The sequence below is a fragment of the Trachypithecus francoisi genome, unplaced genomic scaffold (genome assembly GCF_009764315.1).
Source record: "Trachypithecus francoisi isolate TF-2019V2 unplaced genomic scaffold, Tfra_2.0 Lachesis_group8, whole genome shotgun sequence".
NCBI lineage: Eukaryota > Metazoa > Chordata > Mammalia > Primates > Cercopithecidae > Trachypithecus > Trachypithecus francoisi.
The window spans coordinates 51,407,866-51,424,381 of record NW_022681473.1 but is presented as its reverse complement, the minus strand read 5'-3'; the positions used below and the strand labels follow the sequence as shown (position 1 = coordinate 51,424,381).

Below are 16,516 nucleotides of genomic sequence, written 5' to 3'. Positions count from 1 at the left end.
GGAACTGCCAAACGTTTTTCCACAGGAGCTGAGCCATTTTACAGTCCCACCAACAGTGTATGATTGTTCTAATTTTTGTACGTCTTCACCAACACTTACTTTTTTCTGTAATTTTGGTGTTTTGTAGTGTTTTAAGTGGTATAATTTTGAGTTTAAAATTTTTCACTATTTGTTGTTGGTATATAGAAATACATTTTTTCTCCATATAAACCTTGTAATTTGGTGACCTTCTTAAATTCACCTGGGGGCTATTAATTTTAATAGTCTATTTATTTATTGGATTTTGTACTTACACCTGAATTTCCAATTTCTAAGTGCTTTCATATTATTTGTTTCCTTTTTTAGTAATTATGGATGCAGCAGTCTTGTGAACAACTTGGAGAATATAGGAATTTAAATTTTCTTAACATTTTTCCTTACCTTAGTTTCCTTTGTAGTTCTATTGCTTTTCATTTTGGTCTTTCTTTATTTTGTAGGTATTTTTTTAAAAATATCTGGTGATCTGTGGTTATCTATTCGTATTTATAATGGAATAGGGTGGTTGGTTTTGGTAGCTGATACTGGCTTCCTCTAGTTTTTTGAGGTCTATTTTCTCAAAAGAGCTTTTCCACAGATGGTATGGTTGAGAGCTCTGCATGAGTTTCCTTTTAGGTGGGGGTATCCAAGCTTTTGGCTTCCCTGGGCCACGTTGGAAGAAGAAGAATTGTCTTGGGCTACACATAAAGTACACTGACACTCATGACAGCTGATGAGCTAAAACAAACAAACAAACAGAAAATCACAAAAAAAACTAATGATGTTTTAAGAAAGTTTATGAATTTGTGTTGGGGTGCATTCAAAGCCATCCTGGGCCACGGATTGTACAAGCTTGCATTAAGGCCAGCAGCAGAGGCCGAGGACCTAAAATGTATTCTGAATGCTGTAAATGCTTTTTTCTTTTGTTAGTTTTTGTTAGCTCTCTCCTGATCCACTGCCTTCCCCACCTTCAATTGTGGAGGTTTGAAGCAACCATCAGGATCAGTTCCACTTCTGTTTTGTCCCTAGTAGCCATGCTGGATGCTCTTTTCAATCAGATCTAGATACTAAGCCCGGGAGCCAAAGTTTATGCAGAAAGTAAGACTGTCATGAGTAACTCTGCTGTTCTGTGAACAGTCTTTTAATTACCTCGATTTCCTTATGCTTTAGTCCAGCTTCTGGATCCTGACCTTGGTGTTTTCTCCCAGGTTCCATTTAGGGGACTGGTAAAAAGAGCTCTTGCCTCATTATAGTCCTTTCCTGTGCTTGTTTTGCTTGGGTTGCTGTTTATTTTGGTATGGCTATTCTACCAATTCAGTCTTATCTATTTCTTCTAGAAATTCTTCTATTTCTTTTCTTTCTTCCTTTTTGTTTGGCTTGGCTTAATGGAGCTATTTTTTCCAGGTTGTTAATGGGAATATATATATATTTTAATTATGAAAAATTTGGACATAAATCACATGTATCTACTCCCCAGCTTAAATAAAACATAAATACAATTCAAACTCCTTATTCTGTCTCTGGTTGTATTGCACTCCCTCTCGTGCATCTACTAATATTTTTCCATCTGTATGCATTTCTAAACAATACAGAGCATTGTTTTGAATGTGTTAGAGCTTTTTGTAGTGACATAATGCATGAATTCTTCACCTTGTTTTTATTTTTCCTTTCATTATGGTTGTTTGTTTTCTTAATATATCTTTTCTGCTGTTTCAGTGGAATTTGGGTAGGGAAGATAAGTCAGCTCATATATTTCTTACTCTAACTTTTTAAAAAGGGAGATTTAAGCACTTTTTGGGTATACTGTCACTAAGAGACACGTAGTAGAAAGGGCTTGGTGTTACCTCTTCCTGTTTCAGTTGGTGTTGATAGGCGAATATGACACCTCCAGTGTTACACAAGCTAGGTAATTGAGTCTTGCTGCTGACCTGTATTTGGTGTTATAAATCCCTTTGGAGTCAGAGAAACACCATTCATTTGTGTTTAGGGTGTAACAGATTGAATGAAGATTTGGGTTCTTACTGCTGGAAGGAATTTTTACACATCCTTTAGTACAAATTGTACCAAAGAAACTCAGGTCCAGAGAAGGTGAGTGACTTGTCTGAGGTGATCCAAAGGTAAAACACAGGGTTAAAATAAGCTATAGTTCTCATTCTTCTTTCCACTTTACTATATTGAACTAGAGGTTAGAGTCCTCTCTTGTTAATGTTCTATTTTGACTTTTGCCTGCTTTTAAAAATACTTATTTGAATACCAAGAGATTTTTAGTATGTAAAAATGATGGTGAATCCTTAAACTAATGCTTATTTGCCATGTTTTTCTTAGGATCAAAATGGTTTCAATCCCAGAGTACTATGAAGGCAAGAATGTCCTCCTCACGGGAGCTACCGGTTTTCTAGGGAAGGTGCTTCTGGAAAAGTTGCTGAGGTCTTGTCCTAAGGTGAATTCAGTATATGTTTTGGTGAGGCAGAAAGCTGGACAGACACCACAAGAGCGAGTGGAAGAAGTCCTTAGTGGCAAGGTAAGTATGGAAAATGAGCACTTGGAACGAAAAAAGTGTGTGCTTGTGTGTGTAATTATTGTAACTGTCAGTAGCTTAGTACATTTCTTCCGTATTCTGAAAAAATTGGTAAAAAAAAATTTAGTAAGTTCCTACAGGATGGCAAAAAACTGGATATGACTTGTGAATCACAAGGAGAAGAAAGTTTTCCTCTGTGACTGGCAAAATTGTATAACAAGCTCTAAATTACCTTTATGGTAGGTATTTAAAGTATGTTTTTAGAACATTTGAGGCAGGTTGTTTGTAACTACTAAGTAATTTAAATAGTCTTTTGATAATAATAGTAATTAGGTGGTGAGACTACCTACTATTCTGTGAGACACTGTGCTTTGATAAAATTTATAAACACCACTTCCCCCCCCACAACAGTATTAGGAGGTAGAGAAGTCACATATTCCCATTTGATGGATGACAGAGGGGCCATATAGAATATAAGAATATGTCAAACATTTTGAGCCTTGGGAAAAATATTGTAAGAAAAAATGGAAATGAGCTGGAGTAAAATTATTTCACTATCATAAGTTTGTGAATTCTCTCAGAATGAATGAACTTATCTGGCATTTACTAATAAATAATAAGTTGAATCGGAAAGCTATAAGCCCAATTTTGGTACACATAAGGAATCTGACTGCAGGCATATCTCAAAAAGGTATTTCAAGTAGAACATTTCTTTTATAATTACAATAACACTCATTTGAATATCTGCATTCTTATAGGCCTCTTAAAAAATCCTGAAACTGTAGCAACCTCTTCATAGCAACCAACTAGAGTTTTGACTTTGAATGAACTTCATATACCTTTATGATGGTTCTTTGGAATTAATTGTCATATCCCGTTAGCATTTGTTTGACACCATGCAACAGATATTCCTCATTATGTTGGTTTTATTTTTTAATGATGGGATGTAAGATTCTTTCTTAGAAGTTTAAAATTTATTATTATACTTTTAAATTATTCAAATTAGTCGACATTAGTCTCCCTTAATCATTTTTTTTCTCTGATTCTTTGCTGAACCCTTCTGGAATCCTTTGCTTCCCGTAAAACCTACACGGAAGGAGTCATCAATGGGGCTATAAAACCACAAGACTTGGCCGGGCGCGGTGGCTCAAGCCTGTAATCCCAGCACTTTGGGAGGCGGAGACGGGCGGATCACGAGGTCAGGAGATCGAGACCATCCTGGCTAATACGGTGAAACCCTGTCTCTACTTAAAAATACAAAAAACTAGCCGGGCGACGAGGCGGGCGCCTGTAGTCCCAGCTACTCGGGAGGCTGAGGCAGGAGAATGGCGTAAACCCGGGAGGCAGAGCTTGCAGTGAGCTGAGATCTGACCACTGCACTCCAGCCTGGGTGGCAGAGCAAGACTCCGTCTCAAAAAAAATAAAATAAAATAAAACCACAAGACTTGTTCTAAGTAAAATGTCTACGTGTGTGTTTTGTTGCTATCTCTGCCCTTTGCCCTTTGTTTACTCATCTTGGCATTTTTATTATGAACCTCTTGTAATTGGTATGTTTTAATTTTTCTCCTAATATTCCTCTCCCCCCTGTGAGGGGTTATTTGTTCTGACTCACTTTTTATTTTTTAGATGATACTTATTGTGCCTGTTTAGTCCTGGGTGTTTGACTTGTTGCAGGGGGTTGAATTCAGGGATAAGTAAGATACGTTCCTGGCCTTTTAGACAGTTTTTAAGAGGGAAGAGGGAAGGAAGAGGAACTGATAGTCGCGTCAGGAGGAGATAGGAACAGATATTTAAGTTGATGTGCTGGCCAGAATTGAGGGTCTGAGTAAAACATGAAGAAGACTTGGGCATCTTCTTCAGGGTCTTCAGAGCAGTGCTTCTAAAATTTCTTCCACACTAAGCCTAAGAAAAGAGTATTTTCTACTTAGAGCCTGAGGTTTCATTGAACTTCAGTGGTTTAGCCTGAACATACAGCTGTTATTTTCAATTTAAAAAAAAGTTTTTTCCCCAAATATTTGACTAAACTTGATACTTTATGAAATTATGTAATTTTATCTTATGCCTTCAGTTACCTCCTGGCGTATCCTACCACTTAATCCTAAAGCCATGTATTCTCCATTATGTATGGCATTGCTGGTGAGTCCATAAAAATGAGCCTTTTTTATGTCAGATAGCAGTGAGTGTGCACTTAAAGTTAGTAGGAAATTTTAGGTATGGTCTACCTGATTTGAAATAGGAATAAAGAACATAATTCCAAGAGCACATACCACCATATGGGACATTGACTTATTGTAGGGTTTCTCAGCTTCAGTACCATTGACATTTTGGGCTGGCTAGTTCTTTGTTCTGGAGGCCTGTTCTATGCATTATAGGGTTATCAGCAGCATTCCTGGCCTCACTCCCTCTTGTGACAACCAAAATGTTTTTAGACATCACCAAATGTCTGTTGGGGACCAAAATCACCCCTGGTTGAGAACCACTGACTTATGGGAATATCTCAGGTAACAGAAACTCCATTGGGTGATGAAAATTGAATTAAAATAATTGATCACGGCTGGTCACAGTGGCTCATGCCTATAATCCCAGCACTTCGAGAGGCCAAGGCCGGTGGATCACTTGAGGCCAGGAGTTCGAGACCAGCCTGGCCAATATGGAGAAACCCCATCTCTACTGAAAAATACAAAAATTAGCTGGGCAAGGTGGTGCATGCCTGTGGTCCCAGCTACTCGGGAGGCTAAGGTGGGAGGATCACTGGAACCTGGGAGGGGGGGTTGCAGTGATCCGAGATTGCGCCACTGCACTCCAACATGGGTGATGAGTGAGAGACCCTGTCTCAGAAAACTAAAAATTAAAATGAAGTAGTTGATCATGAAGTAAATTCAGGAAAGAGAATCAAGGATATTAAAAAGGCATTCATAAACTTAGTAAAGTAGGAACTAATTGGGTACTAGTGGGTTGAAAGCACCAGAAAAGATGGTATTGAGTAAAGAGATGTTGGCTAAAGAAGGGAAGAATATCACATTTAAGATCTAGCAAATTTAAGAGCAGCATGATCATGTCCTCGTGGTAGTGGTATAGATAGCTGATATTAAAGGGAATTAAAGGTCATCAGCAATCAGGAGAATGAAGAAATACGACTTCAGGGTGTTAAAAAGTACTTTTTAAGTCATTCCTTAGGTTACTTTTCCTCTGCTTGCCCCATAAGGATTGATATTCTTCAAGTTTCAGGCTTAGGCCTTGATATCTTACTAGGTCCAGTGAGATGGTTACTCAGCCTCCCTCTGTTTTATGTGAGATGAATGGATGTTCTTTAAATTAGATTTGGATTTAGTTTCATATAGTTAGGATCGTGGGTAGTTACTATTGCTGCTACCTGGATAAACTCTTTCCTATTCCCCGGGCTTCAGTTACCACCTGTATGTGGTTAATAAAATCTATATTGATAGTCTAGCTTTCTCCCTGAACTTAGACCCACAAAGCCAGTCACCTCTACTAGACCTGTCTTCTGGGGTGTCATGTAGGCACTTTACACTCGACAGTTACAAGACTGAATTTGTATCTCCAAAACAGTGCTTCTTTCTCTCCCTGTGTTCCTCAGTCTACTGAATTTATTCACTTAACAAATGTTTAAAGTATTTATCTTGCCAGGCAAGATCTGCTCTCTTGGACTTGTATGCTGAGCAAAATAGATATGGACCCTACCCTAATGAAGTTTGCATTCCTTATCTCTCAAATCCACTCATTGGCCAAAATCCTGAATGTTCCATCCTGAATCTCTCATTGCCATTATTTTGATTCAGACCAGTAAATATCTTGATATGGGTAACCACAAGAGTGTCCTAAAACTCATTACTGCCAAAGGATTTTTAAAAAATTATGAACATGCTTGTATCACCTCTCTGCTTAAAATCTGTCAATAGCGGCCAGGCGTGGTGGCTCACACCTGTAATCCCAGCACTTCGGGAGGCCGAGGCGGGGGGGATCACGAGGTCAGGAGATCAATACCATCCTGTCTAACATGGTGAAACCCAGTCTCTACTAAAAATAAATAAAAGTTAGCTGAGTGTGGTGGCAAGTGCCTGTAGTCCCAGCTCCTCAGGAGGCTGAGGCAGAAGAATAGTGTGAACCTGGAAGGTGGAGCTTGCAGTGAGCCGAGATTGCACCACTGCACTGGGCAACAGAGCGAGACTCCCATCTCAAAAAAAAAAAAAAAAAAAATCTATCAATGGCTCACCATTACTCCCAAATAAAATTCATCTTTTTAACGTGGCTTAAAAGACACAGTTACCTGGCCTTTCTTATCTCCATACAACTCTAGCCGCTTTTTCCTGCATACTCTATGTTCTAGGTTGACTGAATTATTTTTAATTTCCCAAGCATGTTCATGCCTTCTGATTTCTAAGGGGGTTACACATACTACTTCCTCTGCCTGGAAACACTATTATTCTACTTTGCAATTTCAGGGCCTTCCTCCCTCACTTTTGTCCCTAACTCACACACATACCACACACACACATATTCTGTTAAATGTCATTTTCTCTGAGAAGCCAGCTTGTGTGTGTTCCTTCAAAGCTGGGTTAGTTGTTTCTCCTATGCTTATCTGTTATTAATTAGAACACTATATTTTAATTGTACATTTACTTGGACCAAAGGCCATTTCGTTGTGTCTTTAGAATCTAGAAGGTTCCTGCCCGGCTCATATGAAATAGTAAGTTTTTATTAATATAAGAACACATTAATATTCAAGTCATGTGCTAGCAGTGGAAGTAGCAGTAGAAGCTATCAGTAGGAGCGGGAAGACTGTTATATACTAAAGTCATCCAGGAAGGTAAAAGTGAGCGCTGACATGTTATTTTTCTTTCTCCTTAAGTTAAGACTCCCATTAAACTGCAAGTATGAACTTCAAATGTGTTAGAGCAGTGACCTGGAGGTAGCATCAGTGTTCCTCTGTCAAATCTGGGATAAAAAGTTTAAGTTGACTCACAATTGAATATGCTTTTAAACTGTAATCATTTTGTGATCTGATTGTCTAGCAAAATTTATTCCTTTGGGTACACTTAAAGAATGTTGAATTTGCACCTTAAATCCTGTATATGTAATACTTCCAAAGTTTGTTCAGTTTCTAATTTGCATTTGCTTACCAACTTTTTCCTTTAACATGTTGACTTTGTTTTCCTTTTTAAAAATTTGTTCTAAAATTTTAGGTAGAATGTAAATCATGTTTTTCTCTAATCTACAAAAAGGGAATAAAATAAAAATGAAGTGAAGTGAAAAATTAACATCTAGATTTTAGAAATCTGAATGATCATTTTAAACATTGTCCTGATGTCTGTATTGCTGAAGTCTATTCTGAGGGGTAATACAATCTAATCAACCAAGGCATGGACAGTTGAAATTCAACTCTGAACTACCAGCTTTATGTACTTAGCAAACTCCTTAACCTCTCTGAGTCTCAGATTCCTTATCTGCAAAATGGGGATGATTGTGTAGGACTCATAGGGTGTTTTCTATACAGAATAATAGCAATTAAGAATAGCAACTTTAGGAATTGCATAGTTTAAGTTTCTAAAAAAATAGTCATCCTTGGTGGGAAAAAATGGTGATAACGAGTGTTAGAAAGTGGAAAAATACTGCCCTAAAATATTTTTCCCCTTTGATAGCTCTTTGACAGATTGAGAGATGAAAATCCAGATTTTAGAGAGAAAATTATAGCAATCAACAGCGAACTCACCCAACCTAAACTGTCTCTTAGTGAAGAAGATAAAGAGGTGATCATAGATTCTACAAATATTATATTCCACTGTGCAGCTACAGTAAGGTTTAATGAAAATTTAAGGTAAGTACAGGTAATTATATAATATTTGAACTTCAGTATAGTTATTTAAAAATCTCATTTTAATTCTGCTTTTTAGTCAAGTTGTTTTGAATGTGATTTGAAACTATTTGCCATATGTTAACGGTGGCTTTCAGTGTCCTACCAAGTGTTAAAAGAATTTTCTTCATCGTCTTCTCAGTTTAAAAACCTTGGATAACTAATACATGTTTATTGGAAGAAGTTACCATGAATTTAAACATGCAACAGGGAAGAGGCAAAAAATGGAGTAGAAGAAAACTTAGTCTTAACAACTAATAGTGTTTATCTTCTCTTTCTTCAGAACCCTAAACCCCAGCAGCTTTATTCTTCTAATTCACATCCTATCCTTGTGAAAATAAACAAAATTAGGCTCAGGTTTTACAGGATAAGGTAAAATTGCTTATAAATTTAAATCACACACTTATAAATTAAAATAAAAATGTTTTATTTTCAAACTTCTGTGGCAGTGCTAGGGGTGAGGTATGTTGGACATAAATTTAATTTAAAAAATAATTTAGACATCTTTCACGATGCCTGTTGCAAGAAAAAGACTCTAAATGTCCACTATTCCTAAAAAATGTAATGAGTATGCATTTCAAATAATGGTTCTGAATTCAGAGCATTCTTTTTGACAGTGTGGCTAAAAGCACAGTTTTTATAATGTCAGTCTAATTGTATAGTCTCATGCCAATTAAAATGGTATAGACTTGGTATAGGTTTCAAAGCTACTTGAAATGTAAAACGTTCTCTTTAAAATGTTTTAAAGATAAATAACTAAAAGGAGGATATTGAATGCTCTAACAAAGAAATGATAAGTGTTTGAGATAATAGATGTGCCAGTCACCCTGATCTAATTACTATACATTGTATGCATCAAAACATCGCTATGTATCTTATAAATATGTACAGTTATGTCAATTTTAAAAATAAAATACATTTTTAGAAGTATAAAAATTGAGTTCTGAGGCTGAGGTGGGAGGATCGCTTGAAGCCAGCCTTGGCAACATAATGAGACCCTGTCTCTACAAACAAAATAATTAGGAATAAAAAAAATTAAAAATGAAGTTCTAATTACAAAAGGTTTGATATTATTCCCCATATTGTCTTTATCTAATATGGAAGTATAAACATCAGTCAACATTATATAAGGTGACAGTTCAGTGCCAAGGCATTACAGTATGTTTTGCCTGTATTCCAGGTGAGGGCACTGTAATAGTCCCTTAGATCTCTGCAGTAGTCCTTTGTGGGTTTTCAAGGTATTTTCTCATTAATTATTTTATTCCATGGTCACCTTACCTACTATAATATTATAGGCAAATTCATTGTAAGCTTGAGGAAGCTGAGGCAGCATTGTAATGGAAGGGCTATGAGCTTTGGAATTACATACATTAGTTCTAATCTTGACCATATCATTTATTTACTGGTGAGTTTGTGTAAGTTATTAACCTCCTTAAGCCTCAGCTTCCTGATTTATAAAATTGAAGTAACATTTCTCAAAAGATTATTTTTTTTCCCTTCAGGACATTTAAGTGATGTCTGTTTGCTTGTCCATGGCAGGAAATCTGAATGTGTAGCAGTTACTTTATTTTTTAGCTCTTTCTGTGCAGCCGACAGGTAAAATATTGTGCAGCCATTATGTGTTAATGATTCAAAGGTGACAAAAGAATGTTATTAGGACTATAATATGATCTTATTTTCATAAAATATATGTGTAGATGTATTTATGTACATGTCTTTCTATATTTGCTGATAATACATTTATCTTTGAATGTTGCAGTTACAGGTAGGTTTTTAGTCTTACCTGCATATTATTTTTTCTACTATGAACATGTATTAATCTTCAAATAAAGCTGTATACAAATGACTTTTAAAAATTATTTTTAAGGCCGGGCGCGGTGGCTCAAGCCTGTAATCCCAGCACTTTGGGAGGCCGAGACGGGCGGATCACGAGGTCAGGAGATCGAGACCATCCTGGCTAACACGGTGAAACCCCGTCTCTACTAAAAATATAAAAATTATTTTTAAAAGTAACACCTATAAGAAATCTTAAAGGGACTGATACCCTCATCAACTAACAAAACTCCTTATTTTTTACATTTAAAATTTTCCTTGTGCGTATATATTTTTGCATGTAGGTCTAACTATTTGTTTTTAACTAGCATTTCCAAGATTGAGAATGTGATCTCTAATTTTCAGTGCTTTATCTTTTCCTAAAATTCATTAGTGTGAAGTGGTCAGTATAATAGATTTTTTGCCCCCATAGTTCTGGCTTTTATTATTTCCTTCATAGACAAAAGAAAGAGTTCACACAGCTTTATGAAGCTTAGCATGTTTTCATGAAAAGCATATGTAGATATTGGCTAATGGTGGTATAGTCCTCATTGACTTAACGGGGGAAGTTATATGCTTTGAAAAGTGAACAGAAAACATTGATTAGGGTAAAACTCATAAAGGGAAGCTTTACAAGTAGGATCAAAGTACAGCACTTTCAGGGAACTTTCTCTCTTTCTGTCCCCCTAGGGTAAGCAAGGCTACCATTAATGAAAAGGACACCTTCTCATTATTATTGTCTTATTTTACTAGAGATGCCATAGCAGAAGGCGTCTTACATTGTTCTTCTCTTCCTTTGTCAAGGCATGTATGTTCATTGATCTAGCCCTTGTCATTACATTGAAATTATTTCTGGGAAGCAATTTTAATGTATGTTGACATCCAAGTGGTAATAGGATGTTAGGTTTGGGTCAGACACGCTTTAATACTCCCGGTAGGCATATAACAACTTCGTATGAAAGAATTACTGTTTGTTTTTGTTTTTGTTTTTGTTTGAGATAGGGTCTCACCTTTATTGCCTAGGCTGAGAGTGCAATGACAAGATCACGGCTCACTGCAGCCTCGACCTCCTGGGCTCGAGTGATCCTCCCACCTCAGCCTCCCTCGTAACTGTTACTACAGGAATATGCCAACATGCCTGGCTAATTTTTGTATTTTTTGTAGAGACAGGGTTTCACTAACAGTTACTCTTCATAACTACTTGTTAAGTTAACCCACAAATAAAAAATGGCATGAAGCTTTTACTGTTGGGAGGAAGTTTTCAGATGTTACTATAACGTTAAGCCCAATACCTTGGAAGAGAAACCAACATAAATTGCCCACAGATCTTATTTGCAAAGTGCATGTGATCTAGAGGAGATAGGATATGCAAAATAACCATAATATAGGATAGAAAATAAGGATTTATTAAGGAACATACATGAAATGCTATTAGAGTTGAGAAAAGGTAGATAGAGCTCACTTATTTTCAGATGTGGTGGTTCCTAAATCTTGAGACAGGTGAAAAATAGATATCAGGCTTAGGATTCATAAGGAAATACTGACAAAAAGTGTGGGGAGGGTCGGGCCTGGTGGCTCACGCCTGTAATCCTAGCACTTTGGGAGGCTGAGGCAGGTGGATCACCTGAGGTCAGGAGTTCAAGACCAGCCTGGCCAACATGGTGAAACTTCGTCTCTACTAATAATACAAAAATGAGCCGGGCATGGTGGTGCACACCTGTAATCTCAGCTACTTGGGGGACTGAGGCAGAACAATCCCTTGAACCTGGGATGTGGAGGTTGCAGTGAGCCGAGATGACACCTTTGCCAGCCTGGGCCACAAAAGCGAAACTCCATCTCAAAGAAAAAAAAAAAAAAGCAAGGGGAGAAGTGAAGGTAATAAAAGGAGTGACTTAAGTAGTTCATCATAGGGTCTGGTATAAGGGAAGGTACTAGCTGGTATAAGGGAAGGTACTAGTAAAGGAAGTGCAAGTAAGACAGGGTCAATAGAGTTGACAGGAATGGAGAGGCAAGAAACTGGAGAATATGAGGACAAAAACCAGGCTGAAGGGAGAGATAGATGGACAGATGGTGTGGTTTGGGGAAAATTCATAGTACAGAATTTTAGAAATAGAAGAATTCTGGGTGATAAGACCCAAGGTATGAATATGGAAGATTTTCAGAAAGGAATGGAAGTTAAGATTGATGCTTAGAAAAGATCAAGAAACTATTGAGTTTGTTGGTCATTGATTATCAAACTTTAGAAAGTATTAAGAATCTTAAGAATTACTGGAAAGTATGTTAAAAATGCATATTCCTAGACTTGCCAAAGTTTGACTTTTTAATTTTGGAATCATACTCCAGAGTTCTTGTTTTTGGCAAGAGTCTTAGGTGTGATTTAGTCACTGTTGGACCTTGTTTTGTCCCTTTAGGACCATTGCTGTCAGAATCAGCTTTGGAGACATGTTTTAAATTACACATGACTGAGCTCCTTACTCTAAGATTGACTCATTGTTCCCTAAATGTCTGTGTCTGTATTTTCATTAAGATTTAAAAAAAATGGTGACAGTAGTGATGAGATCTCATCTAGACAATATTTTCTCAGAGGCAGGAGGGTGGAAAAGAGACTTGTGTCAAAATGGCCTGGAGAACTTATTTAAAATAGTTTTCCAGACCTCGTTTCATGTGTTAAAAGTATCTGATGATGAGGTCCAGGAGTCTGCATTTTTAATACACTGCCAGGTGTATATTATGCCAAGTATGAGAACCCTGATTTAAGGTCTTTAGAAATATTATCAACATAGATTTCTTTGAAGAACCTAAGATGCCTGTAGAAGAAAGACGAACAAGAAAATGTATTGGCATTTCAGGTCATTGAGCTTTTTTTTCTTCTTAAATTTTTCTTTGAAGTGATTTCCATGTCTTCATTTAGTGAAGGATTCTAATTACAAAGACTTTCTCATTTTGTATCCCTCTCCCAAAAGCCTGTCTTATTGAAGATACATTCATGACTCCGTATGACCAAAGCAATGAGAATATTATTTTTGTTTAGTACTAAGTGACTTCTGATATAGCATGTCAGAGTCTCATTCTGAAGGTCAATGGAGTAGAAATTGGATTGAGGTAAAACGTTAGGTTAAGTAGCCTGGCAGAGAGATACTAGACATTACTCATGTGGGCGCAGAATGGCTTCAGGTTTGGGCTCTCAGGTACAGATGCAAAGGGAAAAAGGCAAGGCACAGAAGTGTTCCTCTCAAGTTATCCCTTATTTTCGGTGACCTAGAAACTCTGTCACCATCCTCAGGGACATGTAACAGAATATCCTTTGTGCACTTTTCCCAAAACATTGCTCTTCCTGCCCCCATTGTTTTGCAAATGCAAAAGAAAATAGTGCATTCCCTTATAGTCTAGTGGACAGTATCTTCTATGTGAAATGTCTTTCTTGTTGGATTTTCACTTAAACAGATTTTCTCCCTCAGTTGAGACAAGGAAGAAAAAAAAAAGATGCATCCATGATTTTAAGAGCTCAACCCAATTATTTCATTAAAAAAAAATTATTTCTAGTATGTTTTCATAGGGTCTCAGATACTATTAAATTAAAAGAAAAAATATGGCACAGGACTTTTTTTCTCTCCTGGAGTTATTCCTTGTTCCTGGTGACCCAGAACTTGTTGTCCTGTCCTCAGGAACCTGTAACAGAATATTCTCTGTATTCCTCTCCCAAACAGTACCCTCCCTATCCCCATTGTATTGTAAATGTGATAGACATCAAAGCACTGCTTTACAGTGAAGTGGACTGGATTCTATCTATGACATATCCTGGCCTTTTAAAACAATAGTTCGATTTTTTTCTTAAATACTGAAAAGAATTTTGGAAAGTACTGAAAACTATTTTTGTTTTTTTAAAAAATTTCCTTTGTGTTTGAACATTATTTTTCTTTGTTATAAACATAGACTTTCTAATTTTACTTTTAAAACTTAATATAGAAACAATTTCTGTATTTCTAAGTTTTTCTGTAGTTATGATTTTAGTGATTTGATGATATTCCATCATGTTGACATATCACAGTTTATGTATTATTCACTTAGAATAAACTTTAAGGAATTTTAGTTTCTTTTTATTTGAAGAATGAGGATTAGAACAAGTTTTTCCTCTGAGTTAATTTCAGCAGGTTAACTAGATTAATAAATATACCTTTTCTGTAATTCCTGGTACTTAAACATGTCCTAGTTTCCTTCAAATTATTTGTATCAGTTTGTAGTATCAACAACAGTGTATTACTTTGTGATTTTTCTCACTGGTATTGAGTATTTAAGTCTTTTGTTTGTTTTTATTTTTTAGTTGAGCAAAGTTGTATATATTTTTTGTGTACAACATGTTTTGAAATATGTATACATTGTAATGGTCAAATGAGCTAATTAGCATATTCATTATCTCATACTTTGGTGAGAATACCTAAAATCCACTCTCTTCGTAATTTTTAAAAATAACAATACATTGATATTAACTATAGTCTGTATGTTGTACAGTAGATCTCTTGGTCAGTTTTTAAAAAGCTGTAAACAGAAGTTTAATAGAAAGCAAATCTATCCACCATCTCATTACCTTAAGGAATATTTGTTGACTGCCTGTTTGGTGACTATGTTAGAAATACTGCTAAATGCTTGCAAGCTATTTGTTTAATTTTATACCAGTCTTAGTAGGTAGGTTTCATTACTGTTCCCATTTCCAGGTAAGAAAACTGAGACCTGAGTACTTTAGTAACTTTATGTCCTGATAGGTAGGCCAAGTCAGGATTTGAACACAGTCCTGATTCCAGAGCCTTGTTTTTAATCCTGCTTCACATCATATTGTATGTATTTTTTTGGTATTATTCATACAAATTTTTCATGTTTTTATAGACTTCACATAATTATTTTAGTGACTTATATTCTTTCATTGTGATAAAATACCTACTTTATTGAGTCATTCCATATTCCATAGTGAATATTTGGGCTCTCTAGGTTTTTATTATTACATGATGCTTCATTGATAACTTTTCTTTTTATATGCTTTTGCTTTTGTGGAATTATTTACTTCAAGTAAATTCTAAGAAGGAAATATATAGATTATTTTGGGGTTTTGCATATGCCTTGTAACATATGTACCAGTTTTATTATAATCCCTTTAAATTTTATAAGGTAGCCTTAGAAAAGTGTTTGGATTGATTGCTACAAAGAGGGAAATACACATATTCTTTCTTGATTATATGTTAATATAATTTAATGTTTCTGAGTTTTCTCTGGCTGTATCACCCTTATTAGTGACTGTACCTTAACATTTTAAAATTACTTAGCCATTCTGTTTTTTTCTCCCTGTGGCACATCCATATTATGCAAGATTATACTTTTTAAAAATAAGTCTAGCATGACTTCAAAATGTGTGCATAGAAGCTAAAGACTGAAATTATCTGTTTGTTCCTGGACAATTACATAATTTTTAAATTTCTACTTTAATTATTAAGTGCTACAATGCAGTTTATTTTATAATCAAAAATTTTTTTAACACGGCTGATAGATTGAACATATTTAATATGAAAATAAAATGCACACAATCACAGCTAAAAGCTAAGTTGTAAAGAAACAAAAATTTCTGTCTCTGTTTCTCTACCTCTCTAATGAAAATGAGATTTTTTTTAACAGGTAAAATAACATAGCTTCCCAATTTTCTATTGTCACTTTTTCTTTTTAAACAGAGATGCTGTTCAGTTAAATGTGATTGCAACGCGACAGCTTATTCTCCTTGCACAACAAATGAAGAATCTGGAAGTGTTCATGCATGTATCAACAGCATATGCCTACTGTAATCGAAAGCATATTGATGAAGTCGTCTATCCACCACCTGTGGATCCCAAGAAGCTGATTGATTCTTTAGAGTATGTTTGTTTGAAATGTATATACATTTACTTTGATCCCAAAAGAGGCCAAGGTGGGCGGATCATGAGGTCAGGAGTTCAAGAGCAGCCTGGCCAACATAGTGAAACCCCATCTCACTAAAAATACAAAAAAATTAGCCAGGCGTGGTGGCGGGCGCCTGTAGTCCCAGCTACTTAGGAGGCTGAGGCAGGAGAGTTGCTTGAATCCGGGAGGCAGAGGTTGCAGTGAGCCTACATCGCACCACTGCACTCCAGCCTGGGCAACACAGCGAGACTCTGTCTCAAAAAAAAAAACAAACAACCTTTGGATTCAAGTTCTTCTCCCTCTGCTCGTCACCACACCCCATATACACGTGCACAAACACACACATACATTTATCTCTTTTCTTAAAAATTTTTTTGCAT

At 36.2% G+C, this 16,516-nt stretch overlaps 1 protein-coding gene across 2 annotated transcripts in view; it reads left to right on the top strand.

Annotated features, from left to right (window-relative positions):
* FAR1 (fatty acyl-CoA reductase 1) overlaps positions 1-16,516 on the top strand; it is a 65,328-nt gene that overhangs the window by 24,457 nt on the left and 24,355 nt on the right. For both annotated transcript variants that reach the window (XM_033207867.1, XM_033207869.1), the window contains exons 2-4: positions 2,341-2,536; positions 8,194-8,369; positions 15,932-16,111. In XM_033207867.1, coding sequence (XP_033063758.1) covers positions 2,348-2,536; positions 8,194-8,369; positions 15,932-16,111 — 545 coding nt within the window. In that variant the 5' untranslated portion in view covers positions 2,341-2,347. The remainder of the gene's footprint in view (positions 1-2,340; positions 2,537-8,193; positions 8,370-15,931; positions 16,112-16,516) is intronic.